This window comes from Venturia canescens, chromosome 6 (assembly GCF_019457755.1).
Source record: "Venturia canescens isolate UGA chromosome 6, ASM1945775v1, whole genome shotgun sequence".
NCBI classification, from domain to species: Eukaryota; Metazoa; Arthropoda; class Insecta; order Hymenoptera; family Ichneumonidae; genus Venturia; species Venturia canescens.
This window is the reverse complement of record NC_057426.1, coordinates 1,836,926-1,863,116: the sequence shown is the minus strand read 5'-3', so window position 1 is coordinate 1,863,116 and position 26,191 is coordinate 1,836,926. Positions and strand designations below refer to the sequence as shown.

General features: G+C 45.8%; 1 protein-coding gene and 1 long non-coding RNA gene across 3 annotated transcripts in view; one reads left to right on the top strand and one right to left on the bottom strand.

The window, feature by feature from the left end:
* The window catches only part of Su(Tpl) (Suppressor of Triplolethal), a 57,407-nt gene that overhangs the window by 16,176 nt on the left and 15,040 nt on the right, over nt 1–26,191 (top strand). For both annotated transcript variants that reach the window (XM_043420909.1, XM_043420908.1), the window contains exon 3: nt 459–506. In XM_043420909.1, coding sequence (XP_043276844.1) covers nt 459–506 — 48 coding nt within the window. The remainder of the gene's footprint in view (nt 1–458; nt 507–26,191) is intronic.
* LOC122411856 (uncharacterized) lies at nt 16,405–17,931 on the bottom strand. The gene is made up of 2 exons (XR_006261241.1): nt 16,876–17,931; nt 16,405–16,670 (listed from the first exon to the last, which is right to left on the bottom strand). It is a non-coding gene; the product is annotated as an uncharacterized lncRNA (long non-coding RNA).

The following is a 26,191-nucleotide window of genomic DNA, read 5'->3' as shown; positions in this document are numbered from 1 at the left end:
TATTTATTTTGACATCACACATCAATTTTCATCGAGACGCTGAAGTTTGCGACGTTCGAGTCCAACGAAACGGTGTATAAAACCTCTCGAATGATTCCATAGTAAATCTCCAATTTTCTTTCCTGCCGAATTTCAAATTTGTAGTTTTTCAACGTACACCGATGCTTCGTCGAACAAAAATAAGGTGAATTACAAATATTTATTTCCCTCCTTTCGTTGGACTCGAACGTTGCAAACTTCAGCTTCGTACTTTTTTGTAGAAATAATTTGTCCGCGATTTCACCATTTTTCCTATTCGAAAGTGCCAACTATTCGAGATTCTTTTAACTTAAATCTCGAGACGAGAAATCTCTTCCATGAACCAAGTGGTTCGCGTCGATGCTCATATTCTCGTAAAGATCTTTCGATCGTGACTCATTCGACGCGTTGCACTAAACGCTTTTTGTTCTCTGTTTCAGAATACGACCAATCAGAACCCTACAATACAGTTCCTAGGAAACGAAGGGGTGAGTCATTGCTTCTGGGTTTTTTTTTTCACACATTTTTATTAATTAATTCGCCGTAACATCGCTCTCGTAATTGACCGAATGCACGAGAAGCATGTTCGCACAGTATTTCCATCTTTCTACAATCTTGGAGTGTGATGAAAAAGAATAATGAGAAAAAAAAGAAATGAGCGAAAAAAAAAAACATAATTTGATGCAACTTACGAGAAGACGATCGAAACGCGACATTCTGAGGAGCGAGCTACGTTTCGATCGTGTTTTCAGCGCGCGACGATGCTCCAATCTCGTAAGATAAATGCACGAAAGAGGCTCATCTTTGTTTAATCTGCGATGATCTCTCGTAGACAAGCTCGTAAAGCTCGTCGCTCGCAGAAGAGAGCGTGCTACCGTGCACAAAGCTATACGTCGTCGCAACCTCTCGATAGCGGCCCGGGGGCGAGGGGAACGTTGACTTTGTATGCGTAAACGTTCTCTCCAAACGAATGCGCGCCTCCGATCGGAGCGCCGCCCGTGACCACTTTGTCAAGCTTCCCCCAAGCGCGAGTACTTTTTCCTCAATATTTTCGCTCGATCGAGGTCGATTGGAAAACAATTTCGACTTCCCGAAGGATTTGAGAATTTTCTCGACCCTCGTGCGGCCCGCTTTCGCCTCGCGATCATTTTCACCCTCGTTTTTAAACTTTGCTTAAACGTCAAATAATCGCGAGGTTATCGTATGGAAAACAAGAGAATTTACTGTCGTGCGTCATCGAGCTTTTTCTCCGTAAAATTTAGCAATAGGCCGCCTCGCGATTATTCTCAAACGCGATGAGACCGAAGGAAAAGGAAGGACGTGCGCGAGGCGAGAACCCGGGAGGGGGGAGACCCGCAGACAGAAGAAAACGAGTAGCATCGTGCGTGCTAATTGAAATGATTCATTTTTACGTGCACAATCGTCCGTAGGTACGAGCCTCTATCCATTTAATCCTCATTCTCTATACACACGTATAACAACTGAGCGCGCGACAATTGGAATTTAAAAAAGTGACTTTCACGCGCGTGTCTCGCTCGCGATCGTGATCGAGGGAGACACGTGTCGACTTCGCCATTAGTGTCAGCTACATCCGGTCGCGGGTGCTTCAATTTTTTGCCTATCACAAAAAAATGCTTCGAGCCTCCCTTTATTTTTGCTCAATATAAATATATTGCCAAGTTCGCATTCGAAGTTATTGCGATTCGTCGATTCCGTGATTCGAGGAAGCCATTCGGTGGGGTCTCGTAAACGATGAAATTGTACGATGATTTAGCGGGGTCTCGTGTACGCGAGTCCGCGTCCGAAGACTCCTCCGACGTGGAACGAGGAAAGTGAGAGTTCTCGATCGCTCCTCGTACACGTGAGTTTTACGGATTCCCGATCTTCCAGAAAATCCGCTTGCTACTTTTAACTTGTTCGTTTATGCGCGGAGAGTGATTCGCGGGCAGGGGAACGGCGCTGTGCGTGGACATTCGGAGGTGGAACATCGACGCGCGGTTATTCGTATCGCTGTGCGTTCGAAGGGGGGCGGGTAAACCGCGAGAGGAGCAACGAAGGTTCTCGTGTCTTGTCCGCTCGGCTCGCGGTGATGGCGATCGAGGTCGGTCGGCAAGGTTACACCATTTTCTTCGAGCTCGTCTCCGCTCTCGGTCCCTTCGACGAAGATCGAGCGCGACGGGAGCGTATAGAAATAAATGAAAACAAAATGAAAAGTATCGCGCACGGACGAACGCTCCTTCTCAAATTCCCCATCGCGTCGCCTCGCCATACGCGAGTTCCTCTCTCGCTCCGGCCTCGATCCACTTGGCTGCACTTCCTCGTGTACCGACTCCCTTAATTTTTACTTTTCAACGGGCAACCTTCTCGCTCCGCAAGTTTTATTTTTCTCGTCGTTTCGTCCATCTTTTCACGGCATGCTCTTTCGGGAAACTCCTCGCGCGGCGAGCAGCCCGAGTTTCTTCCGGCTCCGCAATTCGCATTCGAACTTTCTCGCGGGTCCTTTTCATCGGGAAAGTCCCAAGAGAAACCGAGTCCTTTGAAATCTTGGCCACGAAGTGCTCTCTTTGATCGCGGACTGGAAGAGTGAATTAACAAAGTTACAAATATGCAGGCGAACGCGAATCCAAGCGGTTATCCGCTCGGAACGTATCAGACGCGAAGCGACTGCCAATCCGTGTTTCATTTTATAACATTGTAAGAAAAAGGTATAAACTCTTACTCGAGCTATTTAGCGAGCATATCCGCTCAGCCTCGCAGGAATTTTAATTGATTTATAACTTTTACGTAAGCCGCCTGCGTATCGATCCTTTTTTCTTCGCTTTTTTTTTTTATAATATAATTTTTTTAGAGACCGCGAGTGAAAGCTTCCTCGTATTTCCTCTCTCGCTCGTCCGTCGTGTTGCCTTCCGCGGTGAATGCGTTCCTTTCGAACGAAAATTTCGGACGGTCCCGGACACAAAATTCGTCCGCGATTTCGCTTTTACTTCCTCGTGCTCTTCTCCTCCACGGTTATTCAAAATTTCGGTATTTTTCTGGCAGAAAATCTTTGCGTCGCTCACCTGCAACTTTGTACTCGACTCTGCCCCACCGGCATCCGGCGAGGGCAACATTTTTTCGCATTTCACGATCGTTTTATCGGCTTTTTAGCTTCTTTTTACTTTCTCCCTTCCTTTTTCACGTTGCCCGCGCTCGCTCGCTTCGTATTTTACTACACGTTGCTATTCTCGGAAGCGGTCTTGCTCCTCGGGAATCCCCGAGTCCGCTCGCAGCCCCCCCCCCCCCCTCTTCGCCTGGTCGCACTGCTCCGCGCTCTTCTCCCCGGGCTCTTCCGAGCGGAGAGCCGCGAAGCGAACTTTTCGATTTTTCCTTCTTCTTCTTCTTCTTGTCTCCTCCTCGCTTCAGGCGGCCTAACAAGTGTTATTTATGAGATTTTTTCACTCTTTGTCTCGCCGCGATTATCGACCTTTTTCACAACTTTTTTGCCGGATCCTGCTCTCGGAAATAAAACTCTCGGGTCGCATCTCCAAACGGATCTACCGCGCGCAATTTAATCGGGTTTTAATCTTTCGTAAACACACCCGTTGCGACGAAACATTCGAATCGGAATGAGATATCGACGGCGCGGATGAGATCGCACCGAGAGGAGCCCGGGGCAATCAATTATTCCCGGCATCCTGGAGAAAACACTGCGAATCGAGGAAATCTCTTCGAGAAAATGTTCGGACGAGTCGATTTTATCGGGCTCAATGATTTCCAGGCTTCTCTGCATGCGTTCAAACAAATATTCTCTCTTTCCGTCTCGTTAGACCGTGCGCCAGCTTCCTGGTGAGGATCGTTCAAATGCCTGGCTTTCCTTGACGTACGAATCAATTACCGGATGGGTTTCCGCGTTCCCAGGAACGAGACGCGATCATATTTCCACTCGTTTAACGGAATCGATTCGAATAGTTCGATCTTCCTCTTTTTCCATCGAGTTATCGGGCTCCTCCGTCGCCCTCGTTTTTCGAAGAGGTTTTTCCTCGACAATTCTCGCAAGTGCGCAAATTCGAATAGCGAGTCGAGTAATCATTAAGTACAATTCATAGAGGCTCGCGCGCACGAAGCGAGCCTTCACATTGTTGCCTTTCACTCGCCTCTTTGATCCTGCTCCCGAGACGCGACGATATAAATGCTCGAGAATATAGTCGAACAAAAGGTGCAAATAAAAGATTTCTTGGCGAAGTAACTCGTGGCTTTAATGTCGCGAACTTGATTATCGCTCCCCGATCGTTCAATTCTTTATGGGCGAAGCTACATTTATGGAAATAACGAAGGAGCCTCGGCGTCTGTAAAAATTCGGGCGATTATTTTCATTCGTCGTATTTCAATGGGGCTCGGAGGTCATACTCGCGCCAAATGACTTTTACGATCGCGCGCACCGCAATCGTCGCCCCCACGAATTCGCTCTGCGGCCCCCTCGTCGCCAACGATCCTCGGACGATAATCAAATTTTTTCATCACGAATTATTCACAACGAATGAGAGCCGCGACACTCCGCGAGAATTAGCGCTCGATTCCTGTTATATTTGTGCAGCGAAAAATGAGAAAATCAGGCCCGCAATGTCGCTTTTGGAATGAGCGACAAAAATGAGTTTTCGAGACGGAGCCGCGGGGAGTGGAAAACGACACTGGAGCCCACTCCGCGAGCAAGACGAGCTCGTTGTCACGCTAATCAGGTGTGTACAAAGAGGAGCCCGCGGAGGACAAAGACGCGGCAAATACAAAGCGAGCGTTTGTCAATCGATCATCGAGTTTGCCTCTCCGCGTGCAATCATAATGAGAGCATTGTCCGAAGCGGAGTTCCTTTGAAAGGCGATTGTTTCCTGCACAATCGCCGATTGCGAAGCGACCTTTTTCAGTCGTTTCGTAACCAATGATTTTTCCGGGTCCCGAACTGAGTCCGGAGGCTCAAAAAATGCTCGAAAAATGCTCGAAAAATGCCCGAATTCGTGTCCCTCGTGCCCAGTGCAAAACCCGCATGTCGCGGGCGGGTTTATACCGTCGCGACGATCGGGAGGCTCGAAAGGGGCGAGGGCTAGCCAAGGTCATCGTTGGTCCCGCATGTTGCGTTACCGATTGCGCCTTTTTATTCGGCGCTCCCCGCGAACCTTCGTTTCTTCGATAATAGCTCGAGGCGCTGTGAAAAAAACGAGTCGAAGCTGCCAATCGAAAGCATACAAAAGCACCGAGAGAATCTTCATTTATTCAGCGAAATACCCGCGCCGCTTCAACTTTGTTTCCATTTTTTTTCCTCGCATTATTTCCTCGACTCACTCACCACTAGAATCAAGAACTTTTTTCTCTCTCGAGGCTACTACCCAGGGGGAGGACTCTCGACTAAGTAGCACTCGCGTTCTCGAGTGTTCTTCCGGCGGATAGCACATGCGGGAAAGTAACGTAGGTCAGGGACCCCCATGAGGTAGAAGCGAATACCTCGCTATACCCAAGACACATTATTCCTTCCGCGAATATACAGCGTGTCCCATTAATCGCCCCGAAAATTACTCAGTCCGCGGCTAAATAATTGAGCGAGAAGCTCTCAGCTGCGTGGCTGTCTACGGGGCAGGCTCGGGACGAAATTCATCGTTTCGCGGGGCCCTCGAAATTCATGAAACCGTCAACCGACGACCTGAGACAAAAATCCCGTTGAACCTCCCAGTCCAACGAAATGAAGGAAAAAGACATTTGTCATTTACCGATTTTTTATTTCACGAAGTATCGGTGCTGGCTGAAAAACGACGAAATGCAAATTCGGCAGTTAACGAAATTGGAGAATTACTGAAATCATTGCTCCGTTGGACTCCAGCGTCATTCAAGTCCAACGGAACAATGAAAAAAAAAACTTCAATAATTCTCCAATTTTGTGTTTCATACCGAGTTTCCAATTCGTATTCAACTTGCACCAATGATTTCGAGAAATAAACAATTGGTGAATTACACATGTTTTTTTCCTTAATTTCGTTCGGACTCGAACCTTGCGAACTTCAACGTCGTTCGACGACGTCGAATTCCCTTCTCATTCGTGTGACGTGAAAATTGTTTCACGACGCTGTTCCTCAATCGATACGATCCTAAAATTGTTTCTCCACAAAAAAACTAGGAGGATGATCGAGCACCGTTTTTTTCCTCGGACATTTTTCACCACCGCGCAATTGTGCCAGTTATGCTAGAGAAATGAGAAACTCCTCAAGAGCAGTGAGACGAGAGACGCATAAAATGATGAAAGCAGCCACTTTGTAACGTGCGTTCCGTCGAGTACGGAGCACGTTTATTAGTAATCTTCATCATATCCGTTCGTACAACAATCCTCTTCTCATTCTCAAGCACCTTTTCGTCGCTTTCGAGCATCTACGGGCTGTTCCTAGTGAAAAAATCCAGTATCGAAAGGTGCTAGATTAAAAAATGATTTTCATATATAAAAAGTTGCGAAACAGAATCGTTACAATCGCATTTTCCTTGTTTTTGGCGACCAAATCGATCCTTTTGTTGAGCACGAACGAGACAAAAATTTTAATTTTTAGAGCCTCCTACCGCTTCGTGAAAGCGGGCCGCCGCAATTTCATTGCCCCCGCGATCCATAATTGAAACAATTTTTTCTTTGTTCGTACGAATTCTCTTTCGTCTCGTGCGCAAGTAGAAATTTTCTTCTCTCCGCATTGATAGTTTGTTTGCCATTGATTACAGAGCGTCCGTCGACAGACTGGAGTTGCTCGTACGAAAGTTCAAAGTTGTTTCTTTTGTTCGATTCGACGCTTGCCGGGCGCGTTGTGACGAGCCGTGTCACCGGCGGGGGCGCGCGCATGGAGCGGTCGAGGGTTCTCTCTCGTCTGGATTACACCAAGCTGAAAGAACCCTCCGCCGAGTGCGGGGCGAGAGCACACCTGAGGACGCACGAGATCCTGAATATTTTAGGGATTCTCTCCCTCCTCAGAGTGATTTAGGGGCGAGCCTCGCAGCCTGCTCTCCGTCATGTTCCTCCCGCAATTTGTCTCCGCGCGCAAACCTTTTTTCTCATTTTCTCGGGGACACCGATTTTTCGTTCCTTTTTCTTCTTCCTCGTTCGCCGCGTCCCCGCGATACGAGCGATTTCTTCGAGCATCGAAAAACCCTTTTCCAGATACTTTCGCGCCCGGCTGCCAGACGGGATATCCCGAGCCCTTAAAACCGTGGAGAACGGAGCGTGGACTCGGTCCAAAGAGGTCAGGGCCAAATGTTAACCCGTTTCGGCAACCGTCCGGTCGAGAACGCGGCGCCGCGGCGTACAGAAACTGCGTAATTCCGATAAACCTCGAAGCTCGCAACTTTGTATCGAGCCCGCAACCGGAGTGAAAGTTATTTGCCGCTAATGAAGTCGGCATTTCAGTCACCGCTGTGTGCCAGCCTATCACACCGACGCGTAAACGCACCTAAATACACGAGCAAATCCAGCACCGAGCGAGCATATCGCGGATGTGCAAGGTCGCCGCCATACTCTCAGAGATATACGAAATTTTCTCGATAAATCATTCCCGCGAGAGCCGAACGATAATGCCAGCAGTTTTTCTCACTCTTCGACCATCCCAGCGAGATTGCACAAAATGTGGAAAAATTTCGTCTCATTCTCAATCAAACCCTTTTTTTTTCAAGCAAATATTTTCATATCCAGAGGCAACGGGAGAAGGAGAAAAAACACATTTCTTTTGTAGCCACCGCGATATCGCAGTTGCCGAAAGAGAAAATGAGCACTTCCGGCCTCGATCACGACCTTGCGCCACATTTTCCACGCCCCTCTCGTTAAACAATGAGCATTTTCGTGATTCGATACGTGAGTACGCGCGCATATTTCTTTACAGCCGTTACGAAGAGATTTCAACGGTGATTGATGCAATTAAAATTGATACGATCCGAGTTACTGTATATCTATAAACAACCCGCGAGTTCTCCACTCGCGCTCATTTTTTATTTAACAATTCCTTTTAATCCTTGCTTTATTCATGCCCAAACGATAAATCCGGCTTATCTCTCCGCATTATCATCACGGAGACATAAAAACTGTTTGATATAACAGCGCTGAAAATCATCGAGTCTTATTCCTCTTTGCATCCGATCGAAAAAAATCATTTTTTTTTACATCGCTGTCAAACGCACGAATTATCGTTTGATGCTCGGGCTTGCAGGTTGACGAGTGTCTATTTTCGTTATAAAATGTGACGCTAGAGCTCGCAACGTCCGAGTCCAACGAAATCATGTAAAAAAACTCCGATTTTCTTTCCTGTCGAATTTGCAGTTCGTAATTCTTCAACCTGCACCGGTTAAATAAAAAATTGGTGAATTGCAAATGTTTTTTGCTTAATTTCGTTGGACTCCAACGTTGCAACTTCAGCGTCGTTTGTAAAATTGTTAGCGCGAATCGGGAAAACCGTTGGATACCGATCGGTATTTTTTCGTTCGTATTTTTGTGTTTTTACGTATGAATCATAATCGTTACCTCGACGCTGTGTTTTCTCACCGTCAGAGTTAATCGCTAAAACTTGAATACGACAAAGCTACTTTTTGTTCGAGGATGATAAAGAAGCGCGAGAGGTTGACACTGGAAAACAGCTGCTCAAACGAGCTCCTCCAGTTTTATCTTTACACGTGTGTCAATTATGCTCACACCCGTGACGCAATGTGTATTGGCGAAAACAAGATCGTAATTGTCAGGCCGGTGGCATAACGAGACACGCGCATTTTCTTTTTCGTATTCGCGTTTCGCTTTATTTTATTTTTTCAATCATTCGACTACTCGAAGTTTCGCAGAGAGAGAATGAGCCGAAATTTGACGCGGGCTTTCCCAACGATTCTCCAACGACCCGAAACGCCGGGTTGCCAAGAGGCGAGCTCATTATTTCGACTTATCAATCGTATAAAAGTAGACCAAATACGGGCCAATGAAAGTTTGGAGAATCGAATTATCGATCGACACGTGCATATTCGGAGTCCCGTAAAAATATACGTTTACTTTCAAACTATTTCGGTATCTCAAGAAAAACTGGATCTTCGGTGGAAAAAATGAGCTCGAATCGCCTCGATAATTTGTTTGAATTTCGTCGTTAGAAGCGTGATGGGAAAGCAGGATTGTTGGGATTAGATATCTCTTGAAATATCCGGTGACACCAATTTTTTTCATTCTTTTTTTTCCCCGCCTTTCATGAAGCATCGTTCATCACTCGCCGGAGTGTCGTCGTGTTGCGGCTGTTTTCTCAATCTTGATTAAACTCGAATAGATCATTGATCGAGGATTTTGACCGTGAGAGCATCTGTGGGAATCGAGATTCGGTGAATGTCTTTTTTTCAAGCTCGTCACATCGGCGCTCGCGAAGAACGTTGAAGTTTGATTGGAATTGACGAACGACGGATTCACTTGTTTTACAAACTTTTCAAATCTGCTTTTTTTTCGGAATTCGATAATGATTCGATCGCTGTTTCGTGCCGTATGAATTCCAGTTATATTGCGAGAGAGCTCGTAAACGATTACAGTTTCGAGAGCAAATAAGTGAGCGCGCCATTTATGGATTTGTTTCCTGTTTGCAGTAGTGCGTTTCCTGTTGAGGCTCCGTTGCTTCTCGTGTCTCTGAGCGATGATTAAAATTTTAATAAACCTCTAATAAGTGTACGAGCGGACGCGCGTACACCAGTGGGAAATGAAAAAAGCCTTTACGAAAGTGGATCATCGCGGGTCTCATTTTCCCACTTGACTTTTCAACCGCGCCCTCGATCTTCCTCCTTCTTATTTCATCAAGTCGGATGTATTAAGCAGTTCGAATTTTCCATTGCCATTTCTTCGCCGTATCTCTTGGAGACTGAAAGAACCGAGCTCGCTCGAACGATTCTCACTTATCGGGAAAGAAACTTTCAGAAAAAATAGCATCGATCTTTGACTTTTTGGGTTTTTCTTTCCCCTCGTCCGGCGGACCGAGCACGGACGCAGTATTTCCCGATTGTGCGTTGACCTCTGGATACTCTCGTGTCATCGCGCCTCGTCGGCTCACCGCAGCTGTGACTAGTCGATTCGGGACAGAAAATCGTTCCAAGACGCGTTTTTCCGTTCATTCCGCATCTCACGATCCCCCGTGTACAGGGTGTCCGAAAAACCGAGCCTCGAGCTCGCGCACCTAGGATCGAGAACTTTGCTACCAAACCTTTGGGACCCCGCGTACCGACGCGTGTTTTCTCGCAAACGTTTAAGACGGTGGGATAGAGAACTTTAGCTCGCACGCAGCACACACGCTACCGGGTTGGGGGGGGGGGGGGGGGCCCAATGCGATTGCGCGTTAGAGAAAGTAAATCTCCGTACCTACCACCAGCTGGCATTGTGTGTCGCAATCGATGGACGTTCGGTCAGTTAACGGTTAGTTTTTCTCTCTTTCTCGCTCGCTTTGGGTTTTCATCGGGTTCGCGAGACTCCGAGAGGCGACAGGAATCGACGGTGTTCCGCGATGATCGCGCCCGAGGGCGTCGGATCTCCGTGAAAATGTGACGAGGGAGATGCTTGCGAGGAAAAAAGAAGAGAACGCGTGGAAAACGATAAAAGGGAATTGGAGTTGACCGAAAGGCCGAATTGCGATGGAAGATAAGTGCGAGGGGGGAGAGAGCGGGTTGAAAAGGAATAAAAAGGATCGCCGCATGCAGTCGTAGCAAAGTGTTTATGTAAACCTTGAGGCCAGATCCGGATTCTTTGGCCGCGGGAGAGTCGCTCGGCGCATGCGCGAGCCCGTTACGCTCGGGGCGTTTCGTCAGCGGAGGGGGCGGAGCGGAGAGCCCCGGAGGGGGGGAAAATCGGCAAAACGACGGTGGCGCTGCGTCCGGTGAAGGGGTACACCTGACCGGCGCTGTTCCTCTGGCCCCCGAGATCCTCCGACGGCGGCCAGGAGGGGACACCCCGGGGGCAGCAACTCCGAGAAAAATAGGGTGCGACAGAGACAAAGCTCTGTGTACGCACTCCAAAAAACAAGCGATTCCACGGCGCTGCTGACGCGCTCGCCGGGGAGACAACCCCGCGCGCACCTCTCGCGCGTCCCCCGAGCGCGAAGCCGATAGACGAGAGAGCGCCCAGCGCCAACGTCACGTCGGCGAAAGTGTTCTCGTATTACACTCGACGACCCTCGACGCTCGCTCGCTCACCGCTATATATCTCGAGACGTTTTTTCAGCTTGCACATGCCTTCAATTGATCCGGACCGAAACGACCGCGGCTCGAATATTTTCATCTCCGTTTCCCTCGATTTTCGATCGAAGCTCGCGTGGGCTTCTCGACTATCGCCTTATCGACAGTTGTGCTTCAAGATTCGAAACTAATTACTTTTCCTTCGTCGATACAAATTTGTGAAACTGGAGCCTCCCGTCACCGGGGGCTCTTGAACGTCGGAAAAGGGAAGCCTTATTTCGTGAGGATACGCTGACCAAACCGCCTTTATTCGATCTAATGATACGGCGAAACTTTGACGCGAACGGGCCAACTTTAAAAATGACCTCGTTTCTGTTAAACGGAGGTTAAGTAACTATACCCGACCTGCTTTACACATGTATTTCCTTTCACTGAGGTATTCCGAAACCTACGAGAGTGTGCACGCCGCTCGAAGAAATACGATTTTAAAACCGCACCGCTGCCACGGCATTAACCGCACGAGCGTTTGGCTTATTAAATCGAGCGATGATTGGAAAAATGACTTATCATTTTCTCGCCTCTTCGCTCTCGTAATATCAACTACGGGAAAACGCTCGCCTCGCATCTCGTCACTGAAGCCTCGGTTTCGAAGATTTTACACGGTTTCAGACTCACAAGTAGAAATTTTACGATAGGGTATTGGACCGTTTTGTTGAAAAGTCCTTTAAATTAATCCTGAGATCGTAATGAACCAGTAGAATTTCTATTTCCGTTTTATAAGACCGAAAAGTGTCTTGAAAACTATTTTTTATTTGTGATCTGGTATTTTCCCGCGGATACGCCAGCCTCCGTGCTGTTTCGGTTTGTGACGTCACTCCGTTGGTAAGCAATGCGACTGCGAAAGAGCAAGTAACAAGATTTGAGGAAATAATGAGAGTTATAATGTATATCACTGGTGTCTTGGGCCTGAATGCAATAATACAAGTGTAAAAACGCCACAGAAATTGTGGATTCGTCGCCACCATCGACGTATTTAACAAAAGTCCACAAACGTGATAATAACTCGTAAAATTTCAAATTAAAACAGAGCGCACGATAAAAGTCTAGATCGTTTACTATCGGTGTGACGTGTCACGTCGGAATCCAATACGGCGGATGACGTTTTAGAAATTTAAAAAACAGACGAAAAAAGACGATTTTTAATATTGAGTTACAAAATTTACATTGCATTTTTATCAATAAATGTTGACGTTTCTCGTTTACTTTTCACCAAATCTGTCATGAACGTGCATTTTTATATATTTTCTTACATCGTATAAAATACTCTATTCTCGTGTTTCTTCATCATCCCATGCACGTTTTTATTTTATTTTTTTTTTCCTTTAAAGTTTTTATTATAAGTATAAATTGCCATATATAATTTGGATTCTTTACGCACTTACAAACTTAAAAAATAAAACGTAGATATTTTGTAAGACTGGTAATAAACTTTAGGCCGTGTTAGAGGCTTCTCGAAGTTTTACAATGATATGGTGTGTTTATGTATTTTCTGTTGATTTTTGCTTTTGTACAATATTTACAATGAGATAATTATGTGTGTGTGTGTGCGTGGAAAAATTTGAGTGACGTGTGGGCATATAGAAAAACCACGCATTAATGCACGTTTTTATCGTTTTATTATCAATACTTTATTCGCATCTAATTTCGTAAGAATATTTGTCCCTCCCCTCATTCCCGGATTGATGCGCATACATATGGATATATAAAACGAGGCTCTCTCTGGCTCCACGGTCGGTCGACACAGGTTGGATCGAAGGTATGTAGGCTGTGCCACATCCCTGCCCGGAAACCGTTACCTGCCTCTACACTCAATGGAGCTCTCTCGCCCATACCGTTGTTCCCCATACACGAATTTCCTTCGGCTTCCAATATCGTCGGAGCACAGTCAAACGTTTATTTTTTTATTTTTTTTAATTTTCGACCCATTTCCAGCCGCGAGGATAAAAGTATTTGAAATGAATTTTATCGAGGGGCCCGGTTTTAATTCAGCCCCAATTCCCGGTGATTCTTCAATTCGGACAGCAGTCCCGGCCAAATTTTCGTTCGACTCGAAAGATATTATTGAAAATTTTTCACTCGATACGAAACTTTGGAATAACGACACACTTTTTCAAACGTTCGTGACGAAATTTCGACGGCGCAAACTCGTTTCAGCAATAATCTTTCTCGTATCCTGTACACGCGTTACAAACTCGTAGAATTACGCCTTAACATACACACTTGCTAATGATCAGGGGAAGATTCTTCTTGTCGCCTCCCAAGTCCCTCTTCCTCGCGCACTCCCGGTCTCTCCTCACTTACCTCCGGAATGTGGACGGTCCGTTCGTTTCTATATTAAGCTACTATATATGCTCGCGAGCTATAACCAGCGTTTCTTATACATGTAGCATCATAACTGTGAAAAGCAGCATCGGTCCTTTATCACTCGGTGGGCGATGATCCTTCGTTACATTCGTGATTATCGAACGAGAAACGAACGCTTCGAGGGAAGCATTTTTTTTAGAATCCTCCGAGTGACCTTGACGGCTCATCCGGGGGTTGAGCAAACCTTCTCCCGCTTGGATAAATGAGGGCGATACAAAACTGGCGAATCACGTGAACATTTGCAATCGTTTGAGCCCCGGATACCCGCTCTCGTGGCTTAGCCAATAGTCCAGATGGTAAAAAACCATTTTTAATGTATCTTTTTACTTTCGTAACTGCGATTTCTCCTGACAGAAGCGACCCTTCGTCGCGATATCTCGTCAGAAGATTACACTCTCCGTGGGATCGAACTTTCGGTATATTTCGTTCGAAAAAAAACCTTTGGACAAACCTCTTTGGAAAACCTTGGTGGCATTTAAACGAAATAAAATTTAACGAAAATTTCGTTTCAAGATAGAAACTGAGAATGATAAAAAATCAATTTCATTTGAATAAATGATTATTTGAATAAATGAATAAATGATTATTCGGTCATGTTTTATTGGGCAGGGAGTCCCCTGAAACCGTGGTAAGTTTCGGTGATTACCGAACTGCGTGAGGATTTGAGAAAAATCGACATTTCGAAATTCCACGCTCGGCTACTTCGCTCGATAAAAACTTTTTTTTCCACTATCATTTACGTTCACGTTGACGCGGTTTCTCATGTTCTCGTCGTTTCATCCTCTGAGGCAAAGAAAAAACTACGGAATTGAAGAAGAAGTCGAGAAGAAAATGAAAAAAAAAAAAAAAAAACAGAAATAGCTCGATGCAAGACGAAAATACATCTCACGAGTCCGTCTCACCCGCACTAAAGCGAGGCACGGACCACCAGGACGAGACAATTTCGTTGCTCCCCAGTGAGCTTGGAACAAGGAATATTTAATTAAAAAACTTGCCGGAAGAAAGTTGAGAATGATACTGATAGAGTCAACTGAGGAAATGAAGAAGCAAAGAATCTTGACTAGGATATTCTTTGACAAAGAGTCTTTGAAATATGAAGAAACTCACTTTTTGCAGCTTCCAGCCTTTTTTCAGGCTTAAACAACGAATATTTTATTGCCATTGCAACGGAGACCGATCTTTTGAAGTTGCACGTCAAGCCTTGTATCGCGAGGGCGTAACGACGCTGCAGTTGCAACGTTGAACTCCAACGAAACGGACGAAAAAAAGATTCGCAATTCACTAATTTCTCACGAATCATTGGTGTACGTTGAAAGACTACAAATTTCAAATTCGGCAGGAAATAAAATTGGAGATTCACTGGAATTATTTGAGAATTTTTTTACATCAATTCGTTGAACTCGAGCGTTGCAAACTTCAGGGTCAGGGCAGCGTAACGAGAAAATGAATTGATTATAATGAGAATAATTTCAGTGCGATCCGTGATCCTCGGTCGATCAGCATTCCTCGATTCAAATGACCACCAAAAAATGTTCGTTTCACTGAATACGAATTTAAAAAAACGTTTGCAGTCATCGGTCATAAACTCTATGAATATTCTGCCTCGAAATAACGGGTCCTGAGCGTTCGAGATTCGTGTGCTGCAGCATTGAAACAGTTGAGGAGAAAAAAAAACAAATTTCAACGTTTCATAACCGACATTTTTTCCGATCCGATTAACATCCGACAAGGACGTTTGACGACGAGAATAAATCTGTGCGATCACCGCGCTGCTGCCCGTTGTAAAACGTGACAGAAAAACTCGGGTTGTTACGAAAGAATTCGGTTGACTTCAAGCCCAAATGAGGAACGAGCGCCGACGTCACCGAGAGTTTATCGGAGTTTACAATAGTATTGTTGCTCGTGGACATGACGTGGGTGCTGGGGATCCACGAGACGAGCACATTGCAGTTATATATTTAGCGAAAAGACAGTTCCTGGACGCCCACTTGACTCAACTTGCTCCACATTTTGATCGCTCGTTTATTCTCCCCTGAAAAACGTGCTTTTTCTGTCCCTGTTATTTCCTGCTCGGAGTTCCAGTTCTTTGCCCAGCCCCGATCGATACTTCACGGGTATTTAGCTCTTCTGTCAATTCGAGAGCGCTAATTAGCCTCAAAGGAGGAGTGCACGTGACGTCGAACGTGCGTTCTCCGCCGATCGTGCTTATCGTTATTTAATTACATTAGTTGACTGCCCTCTTGTTTTTTCGTTGCTGTAACGCAACAGTTAAAACCATAATCGCCCTCTATATCTCCGCGCTTCTGTTTGCATTGTACGATTCCGTTACGTCACGAGAGATGCGACGAGAAAAGCGAGTCTCGCTAAAAATAAGGGACGCCGCATCTTTGCCCCTGGCTCTTTCTCTTTCTCATTCGCTCTTTTTCCCTTTCTCTGCGCGTCTTATTCCCTGCGTGCGCGTATCGCGCTATTTAACGGGCGATAGTGCGGGGACCTTCCTTGAAATTCCGTTGATTCGGAGGCCAGTGCTCGTGACCTGTGACCCCAAAAAGATGAAACTTTACCAGACTTTTGGGCTTCTCAGTGCAATCGATCACTCCGAATGTCAATCCCCGAATATCGTGGCATTTTTCAGTCGAAAATTCACCAATGATCGTGCTTCAACCTCTTTCTTCTCTTCGGAAGCAACGAGCCATGTTAGAAGCAGCAGATAAAAAACGAGGAGAACGCAGAGAGAGAAGAGATGAGAGGGACGGGAAATTTTCATTGACGTAAAGGAAAAATCCACACGCGACGTCGAACGAGGCTCCTCGTTTTTTTATTTCTTCACAGTATATCGAGAACAATGCGACCCGAATTTAAGAAGGCCGTAACCGAGCCGTAACCCGAACCCACTTGTCTACGCTGAGCGCACGAGGCTGTCATTCCATCCCCGCAATCTTCCAACTTCACCTCCTTCTCCGCCTTTTTCTTGGTGACTGATCTCGTCCCGCCCCCTCTCCTGGCGCTGTCTCGTTCCCTCCGTACATCCGTCTACAGCTGTACGTCGCCGCTGCTCGTTCTACCTATGGCAAAAATGATTGATTTTTTCTCTAAAACTAGAGCGCTTTCCGCATCGACGCTTTTCCCAGCCCCTTTCATCCATTTCCCCCTCGGACCGTTCGCGGTCTTTATTTAGAACGACTTTTTAGTCGTTTTTACGTAACTTCGATTTGGATCGTTCGCAGCTGAAGGGTGTGGGAGTGCTCGAGAGCGCCTCGAAGACCTTACCGACACTTCTTTCTCCGTCCCCCGCCCGCGCTCTTTCTTCTTCGTCGCTGCTACGCTGTGCGCAGTGTGCTTCGCTCTCGCTAAATATAATCGCTTCGCTCTCGAATGCGGGCAGCGCCTTTAACGGAGTTTCACTGTGTCTCACGAGCCCGTTCCGCGTCGGACGAGTGCGACAAAGACGCGACTCGTTTCGAACGTTACAAAATTGCCCCTCCCCCCGCCGCTCGCCGTGCGCCGCTTCGCCAATGATTTTCAAGCTTTTCATCCCGAAGCCTTCGAATTCCGCTGCTTTTTTTAACAAACTCTTATTTTCCTGGATTTTCTTTCCTCTGTGATGCCACTACTGATTGAACCGTCACCAGATTGCCGGGTTGGCAAACGACGCAAAAATATCGCTCGTCTTCGCCCGTTTTATCTACATGAAGAAAATAATATAGCGGACCTCGATCGACTGTTTTACAGCGTCATTGTGCCCCCCCACTTGGGGCTACGCTGACGCGCCACTTCGTAATAATGCGACCAATATAACGGTCGACGAATGAAGAAGAGCTCGCGCACGCGGTGTTCAACACACTCGAACACAATCTTGTTCAATTTCATCTACGAGCTCTTCGTACGAGGAAAGCGACACGAAAAAATACACGGACAACTCGCGCTAAAAGCACGCGCGGGGACAAACGCATGAGAAGAAGACAAACACACGCACACACGCTTGGGGAGAAAAAGAGGGACGAGCCGTGCGAGGAAGGCGAGACTCGCGTTGTCGCGCGGAACGAAGAGAGAGGGGCGCGCTTCTTCGAGTAGTGGAGGCAAAGTCGGATTCGGAATCACGTGATCGGCGGCTCGCTCAGGGGTATATAAGACGCGCGAACGGGCTCAAAGTCAGCCACTCGCTCCGCGAAAGGCTCCAACGATTCACCATCTGCTGCGGCTCCAACTGCTCATTTCTCTCTTCCTTTCTCTCTCTCTCTCTCTCTCTCGCTCTCCTTTTCTCTCATACATTCGCTACCATTTGCACCGTTACTCCGAACGAACTCGAAGGACTTTTGCCTCCGGTTCGATCCCATTCATCGGGCATCGACTCGTCAACTATACACCGGAGCATGAAAACTCGAGAGAGCAAGCGCAGGAGAAAGAGAGACCGAAATTCTCTCACGTTTTTGAGGAAGAAGGCGAAAAGGAAGAAAGTGAATAATCTCTATGAGAGAACGAGAGGGAAAGTGGCTTGGAAATGAGAAACAGGAAATAACGGGGAGAGAGAGAGAGAGAGAAATCATCGGGAACGAGGGGAAGGAGAACCTTGAATGTTAAAAAACATTGCGTCGTACAATCGCGCGAATAAAGAGAGAGAGAGAGAGATTAACGACGATACCACGGTGAATAGATACAGAGGGTGAGACGAGGGAGAAATTAAGGTGACCAAGAAAAGGTAAAAGAGGGTTCGAGGACGCGAACCACTCGATGAGGGGCTCGTTACCGGGTTTTCGTTGAGGCAGGTCGCGAACCCGACCTCCTCGCATCAACGTCATCGTTACTCTCTCTCTCTCTTTCTCTCTTACGCACAAACACACACACACACACACACACACACACAAAGACACACTTGGATTTGGAGAAATCGTACTCGGGAGGGCCAAAGGTTCGGTGTCCTCGGTCTTAGTAAAACCGAAGTTTGTTTTGATTGATTATTTAACAAAATCAAGAGACCATGATGCCACAGAGAATAGGGGGGGGGGGGGGGGGGGTCAGTACCGAATGACGATCGCTCCGTCCACGAGTTTCACGACGCATTCGCAGTAGCTTTTTTTTAGATTCGATCCTCTAAGAAATGAGACAGGCACATCAAAAGATGGTCGAGTCCTCGTCGATCGAGCATAAAATCATTTTCATCTATCATTTTTTCTGCGAAGCCTCTCAAGCTCTGTGACCAGCTTTGTGCAGGCTTTTTATCATTTCCCGCGTCCGCGAAACATCACCGAGGAGATAGTACAAACGCAAACGCTTTTTTGTAACCCCTCGTGGCCTAGTGTATCAGCAAACGCGAGCGAGAAGACTCGCCGAGACACATTACCGTTGTTTTAAATATAAACACATTTGTACCCGAATAAATTTGGCTCCGAGCCAAGTTTAGACAATAGCGAGGAAAAAGATTGCGAGATATTTGGATACAGCCGCTTCGACGTACATGCGCGTGTCACATTGTGGGACAAGTCTCTCATGTAAAACTTATTTTCACTCGGCACATGTGAACATTTATATACTCGTATGTAAATTCTAGAGCTTACATAGATTCATGTAATGTAGAACAAAAACTTTTTCGTCGTGTCGATTCTCTCTCGCTCCTTCTGCGTCTCGTTTCTTCTCTCGACAGAGACATTATGAAAGACGTTGCGCAATAGTGTGCTCATATTACCTCGCTCTCGAATAATAATAATAATGATAATAATCGTAATACCGCGTTGAAGACAGATTTAACACAGCATTACAGGCCACAATAGGATTTATTATTGTGATTCTTCTCTCTTTTTTTATCACCTTCAAAGATTAAGCCTCTCGGCAGGATTATTTTTCTCGCTGACGTGCGATCAGGAATCATTGGAGCTATCGTTGGCTGTTTTTATCCAACAAAATTGATTCTCAGACGTTTTTATTCGGTCGATCTATTTTTCCTGTGGCAAACTCGAAAGTATATTTTCCGGGGACACACGGTCTTCGAGTTATTTTCGAAGATATTGTCGTATATTATCGTCGATTCTGTTTTCATACTTTTCACGTTTGTTTTCGAAGACGCTTTTTTCTTCGATAGCTCACAAAATATGAATATTTCTTCACGTTTTTATCTCACGAGATCGCGTATATATTCATGCGCGCGGGAGACTCGAGTTTCCGTCTGTACCGTCGCTTTTTCAAGGCTCTTGCTCGCTCGTTTTCTCTCTCTCCCTCCCCCAGACTCGTTTCTAGGATTTACGTGTTCATGCGGACATGCATTTATATTGTCTCGAAATCGTGCTTTAAATTATTCGCTTCAACGCGCGAGTCCGAGTCTAAAAGAAACGGTATACGGGGGGGATACCCGGAGCTTCCGGAAGTGGAGAATGGACAGACCACAATTCCACGCGTCGGCCAACCTCGGGAGAGAATCGTGGAGAAACGCGAGCCTCGTTGCTTCCGGGTTTTCAGGAGACAGTGCCCGCACTCGTGTTCGCCTTTTACGATTCACTTTCTTATTTATCTGTACATACATCATGCGTCGAGGCTCTACCCCGCGTCTCGTCTTTATGACAATCCCATTCTCCCTCTCTCTTTTTGTTTTGTTTTTTTTTTTTTTTTATCGTTGGATCCTCTTGAAACAAAGTGGCTTTCATTCGCTCCCGTTCATGAAGAGAATTGCATATTACAATCGATTTGTCGGCGCGCTTCGCCTTGAGAACCATCAAAGTTTTTCGTTTCCCATTAATCTTGAATACAAAAAAAAATATTGCTCCTAACGAGAATCGTTCGATAATAATTTCATACCGGGCTCCTCCAGTCTGATTAAGGCAAAAAAACGAGGGGCCGAAAAATAAGAATAAAATTGGGAGGAAAAAAACAAAACACTTGAGTAAACGAGTGTGATACCGTGGAATAATAATACCTTCATTTTCGCTCACGTTCGTGGAGCGTGAACAACGCGATTGGCGATGGAGAGGAGGGGGGGGGGGGGGGGAATTTATAGTCGTCTTGGATTTTCGTCATCGCGAATTGTTATTCCTCGCCGGAAACCGGCCGCATTCATTGTACGTAAATCTCTGATTCTTTGTCACGTTTGGGCCTCGTGAATACCGAAAAAAACGCTGATAAAATGCTCCGGAGCAAGAGAGAGAGAGAGAGAGAGAGAGAGAGAGAGAGAGAGAGAAAGAGAGAGAGAGAGAATGAAACTTTGTTAAACAATAGGAGGAGAGGTGACGAGGCAAGAACCAACGAAAGGAACGCGCGACTCGCTCCAATGAATCTGTCGCCGCCGTCGTTACTCGAGTGCCCTCAGAATTGGACCAAACCGTTTCTCGTTCCCTCCTAGATTTTTCCGGGTTTTTCATATCTTTTTTCCTTCCCGATAGCGACTCGAAATCATTACTCAACTAAATCGGTCTGTGGCACAACCGTGAGACGCTTCGACTCTCGGGGAAGGTGAAACTCACTCGGCGTCAATTTTTTTCCTTCTCGCCCCGCCCTCCGACTTGAGCCGAAACGGATCGTGGCTTGTTTACGCCTCGGACTCGTGCCTTATCGACTCCCAATATTTTATTTTTCTCGCTTTTAATCTCTCTGTGTTTGAACAAACCGGAAAATTGTCAGGCACTCTTTGTAACAACGTGCTCGATCTTTCACAAACACACGAGCCTCGCGAGATTATTCATTATTTTCGTGACAAATCTCAACGTCAACAAACAAAACATTCTTTCACTCGGTGTTTTTGTAGATTAACAAAGAGCGAGGGGAGGGCGCGGGGAGCCGCCGCAGAAGAGAGTGACAAAAGCCTCGGGCGAAGTTGAGAGATATGAGAATATCATTATCGAAAAAAAAAAAAAAACAAAATAAAGACTATTCATATATTTCTATATACTTATAATATTTAAACGAGTTTTTCTGGTATCTCTCGACTCGCTCGCTCCTTGCGGAGTCGTGGCCAACCAGTCGCTTGTTTTTCCACACTCTCAGGCTCGCCTTCTCCTCTCGCGACTTAAAAAATAAGTGTATTTCATCGAAGCTCTTCGATAAGCCGGAAAGCCGGATTTTTCGTCGACACTTTTTCACGAATTAGTCAATAATTTTGACATTTGAGGGCAATCAATTATTTCTCCTGGGCCGATTCGCACGGAGACAGCAACAACGTGAAAAAATCGCCGGATCGACGAAACATTTTTTGCGACACTCGCTTTTTTCGCATGATTTATTTCTCGTGTAGAAAAATACGTCAAAGCACTTCAGGGGGGACTTATCTTTTTGACATTTCCTCTTCTTGCTTATCTGCTGATATTTTGAGAGGGAGAAAAAGCTGACCGCGATTTAAATCTTTCCTGTTAATTCGATTCGATTGTATCGCCGTCGTTTATGTTGTTTTTCTCACTTCGTTGTGCTGCAACTTTGTCGGTTTGCAGCAACTTTGTTATCGCATCGTCAGAAAAAAGTTTAATAAAAATAACATTTTATTCCTGTCTCTTGCAACTCGAGGAAAAGTTTATTCGTCGTTCCGAAGAGCTCACGTATTTTTCCATCGTTTTTGTTTCTTCAATTTCGTCGTTATTCGTCTATTCGATCGTTTTATATTTCGTTCTCGTGCGAGCGCATTGTTTTCTCGTTATCTATACAACGAAATAACGGCTCGTCGACGACGGCGAGGCTCGAGTTTCCTCCATTGCAGCGACCTTTTGACTCGCACATTAATCCCTCCACCGCCGTCGAAATTAAGCACACGCTCAGCTGTCAGGATTTTATTATCGCGTTCGAAGCGATGGGAAATACAGTTTTTTACTCTCAAAATCAAATAATTTTATCCGAAATAAAATTTTTCCACGCAACGAGAAAGAATTCATTTTGCCAACCGTTCCAATAGAAAAAAATTAATAAAATCGCGTGAATCGAGAAACAACGACGTCAAATGAAAATCTCGGAAGCGCAATGAGTTTGCAGCGAGTCACGAACGATTCGCGTTTTCCGGCCTCGATTTGTTTGGTTAAGCGAATTTTTGGTCAGGACGCCACCACGAGATGGCGCGGAGAATCGCGATCGCTAGCCTACTGACACAGTAATCGGTCTTCTTTGCCTACTTCTCGCGTACAGATGTCGTCGTTTCGCGATCGTTCGTTCCCCCCGTTGTTTAGTAGCCTTCTCCTCACGAAATCGTGAGCTCTGTTGCGCTGCATCGAGAATTGCAGGCCCCCTTCTCGGCTCTTCGATTTACCGAACGAACGGGGTGAACCGAGACAACTCCGGCTCTGACGCAACTCGTTACGAGCTACTAACTCTTCGTGCCTTCCATTCCCGTCTGCTGTGTACTTTACATGTATATAAACCACGCTCCTGTATAAATCCCCAATCTCTTTCTCTCGATTCACTGATTTTCGTCCGACTATACCAACGCAAATATGTGCCATTCGGTATCGCTCAAGAGGAGCTATTCCTTTTTCCTTATTCAGCAAAACCTCGGAGCTTGAGGAGGCTCAGGCGTATATTATGGAAAAATTATTTTCCAACTTTGCACAATTCTATTTTTTCAGAAAGAAAATCTAGTCTATTTATCGTATAGTATCCCACATATGTTGCTCGAACTTCCTTAAAAATGACGAAAATCACGGAAAACAGTCACAAATTCGTTCATACTCATTGCAGATCCTAAAAAATCATTTTTTCGATTGTTAAATTCGCGAAAAAGCAGCTCGAGTCGCCGGACGGAGTGAAACTGACACAAAAATTCCATGATTTTGACATAGATTAGAAAAAATGCTGCGCGCACTGCTGGTGCGGTTCCGAAAAACCGATCGAGCATGGCCCCCGATGGCTGCGAGTGTCGAGAGTCGAAGGGCATTTCGCCCGATGAGTCACGACGCACGGCTGCATATTTATAGAGCGACGATTCTCTTTTGGCTGCTTGGCGAATATGAATCAGTGAAAACGTACACTCCCATCCGCGTGTGTAGGAATAAGAGAAGAAAAATTTCCTCGTTGCCCACGATTCGACGATTCTCGAGTTCCTCTTCCCACGCGCTTCGAGTTTGCTGCTCACACTTCTCATTTTCTCTGGCTACCAACAATCATTAACAGGATACGAAGAAGATTTGAGGGAAATGAAGGAAACTTTGGAAACGATCGATTCGAATTCATTGGCGAACTCTTGGAAGCATTTCCGAATATTACGACGTCATTTTTCTCAATATTTCCCCCTTCCTTTTCCTAATCCTATCTCGTTTAATCAACACTATTGATATTCCAATGTTTTCGTCGCCGCGCGTTTTCTTCATTTCACTCGGCCACGTGATCGCTCGTTTTCGAGCCTCTTTTCAATGTTTTTCTTCGTACGCGCGTCGACATGAAGCTAAAGTTTGAAAAGTTCGAGTCCAACTAAACGGTGTAAAAAAAACTCTCAAATATTTCCAGTAAATCTCCAATTTTCTTCCCCGCCGAATTTCAAATTCGTACTTTTTCAACGTACACCAACGATTCGTGAAATAAAAAATTGGCGAATTGAAAACGCTTTTTCCTTCTTTTCATTGGACTTGAGCGTCGTGCGTCGACATTTTTTTTTCTAGGACTCGATCCGTGTACAAGCAAATCTTTACATGCACAATGGATTACGATCTATGCTGCGTTCGTACTACTGGCCCTCCGCATGCGGGAGGAGGAAAGAGGAAAAGGGGGGGAAGAGGCCTCGTCTCGAATCGTGTCGAGGTCGACTCTCTCGGTTGATGTCTGACCTCTAAATCGTAGAATCGACGCACCTGCTCTACTGATGCTTCTCTCTTACTCCCCCCCCCCCCTTCCCATGCATCTCCTTCTCCTGCTTTTTTTCTCTTTGCAGCTTTATCGCCACGATAAGAAGGGCAGAAATGAAAACAATCTGTATTATGACGAAGAGAGCAGGAGGACGAGATCGTGAAAATTTGTGAAAAGAAAATGTTTTAATTGGCCTCTCCGGCACTTTTGAAATTCTAATGACTGCGTAATGAAGAAAATAAATAAAATAAAATGGTTGATGCTCTCTGATTCGTCGTTATGAAACTTTGATTACGAAACGAAGCAGGAAGTTATCATTAACGAGCTCCACGATCGAACGTAATGAGATCTTAAAATGATTTCTTTTCATCGTTATTTTAGTTTTTCGAAAGCCAAAGATTACGATCGAGCAAGCTTTTATGATTCATTTTCCCAATTACACACCGTTGTTGTGGACTCGCGGGGCAATTGTGTAATTCGAAAAGCGACGAGATCGAAAATAGGCGGGATCGAAGATTGCTCGCGGGCCACCACTTTCTAACCGCGTTCTTCTTCGCTTTGTCTTTCACACTCGCTAACGAAGCGAGAGGGAGCTCGCTCTCAAGCATTAGCAAATTCTCAACGAGTATTGGGTCTAGGTCTTCTCGGTGGGCTCGAGAAATGAAAAATTCACTTGGAATCGTGCGCGTAAGAGCGCGTGATTAGTTTACGCCGATTTATTCAAATATGCGCCTCAAAGTTCGATCGCGCGCTGCAAGTGCGAGCGAATCGAGGCTCCCTCGCTTCGCTTGGCGTTCCCCTCACGATTCTGTTGTTTCATAGCCACGCGCGCTCCGCCGCTCGGTTATCGAGGCTAATGAAATTTCGTATTTTCAACGTTTTTCATCTGACCAAAGGATTTTTACGATCAATCGAATCCCGGCTCATTCGAGGCCCGATTAAAAGTATTTGCGTGAAAATAAAAGAGCTCGTTTACCCTCCGTATTATCGGCTCTTTCATCCATGAAGACACAAGAGTTGTCAACATAAACGCTTCGCTAATTCGCCCGTGGCGCGCTAGACACGTGTAAAACTGCACTTGGCGAGCTTCTAAGTTCGAGTTTCATACGCTCATCGGGATATGTGGCAAATACGTCGACCGAGATGTCGGTCACGATGCCGAGACGCGCCGGCTCTTAACTCGCTAACACAAAACCTCGACGTTTCTATTTTTCCTAGTCTCGAGTCTCTCCGTTGTCTCTCCCCCTCAGTCTTGCAGAACAACGATCTTTTTCCTGGTGGAAATTTCCGCCAGAATTTGAGAAACTTTACAGCCGAACCGCTTTATTTGCTCATGGAGAATAAAAAACTATACGAAACTTTCAGGTTTTTCTTTATTTTCGTCTCTTCGCACAGTCTCACAGTGAAATCATGGTAATTCTAGAAGTTTGAAATATTCATTAACCGGCTGTCCCCGCACCCGGGACGAAGGGACGAAGGTTAATGAGGCAAGGACGAAGGAGAGGAGGGCAGATCCGTGCTCGGATCAAAACGAGTCTCGTTAATTAACGAGAACAGGAGCGGCCGAGTGCTCGGGACGCTCAAGAGAAGAGAGACTTTTCAGTCCACTGTAAACGTGTGCTCTCCGAGACGAGATCACGCACTAAGCTCATATTGCGACACTTTGACTCGGTTCTTGTATTGCGCGTTTTATACACGAAAGCACGAAAGCGAGAAAACCAGTATAATAATCTTTTCATCTCTTCTAACTTCTTTTCTCTCCCTCTCCCGCCGCCGCTCATTTCCTTTTCTCGCGCTCTTTTTCTGCACGTGGATGACCTTGTACCAAATCGCTCTTTATCTCCTG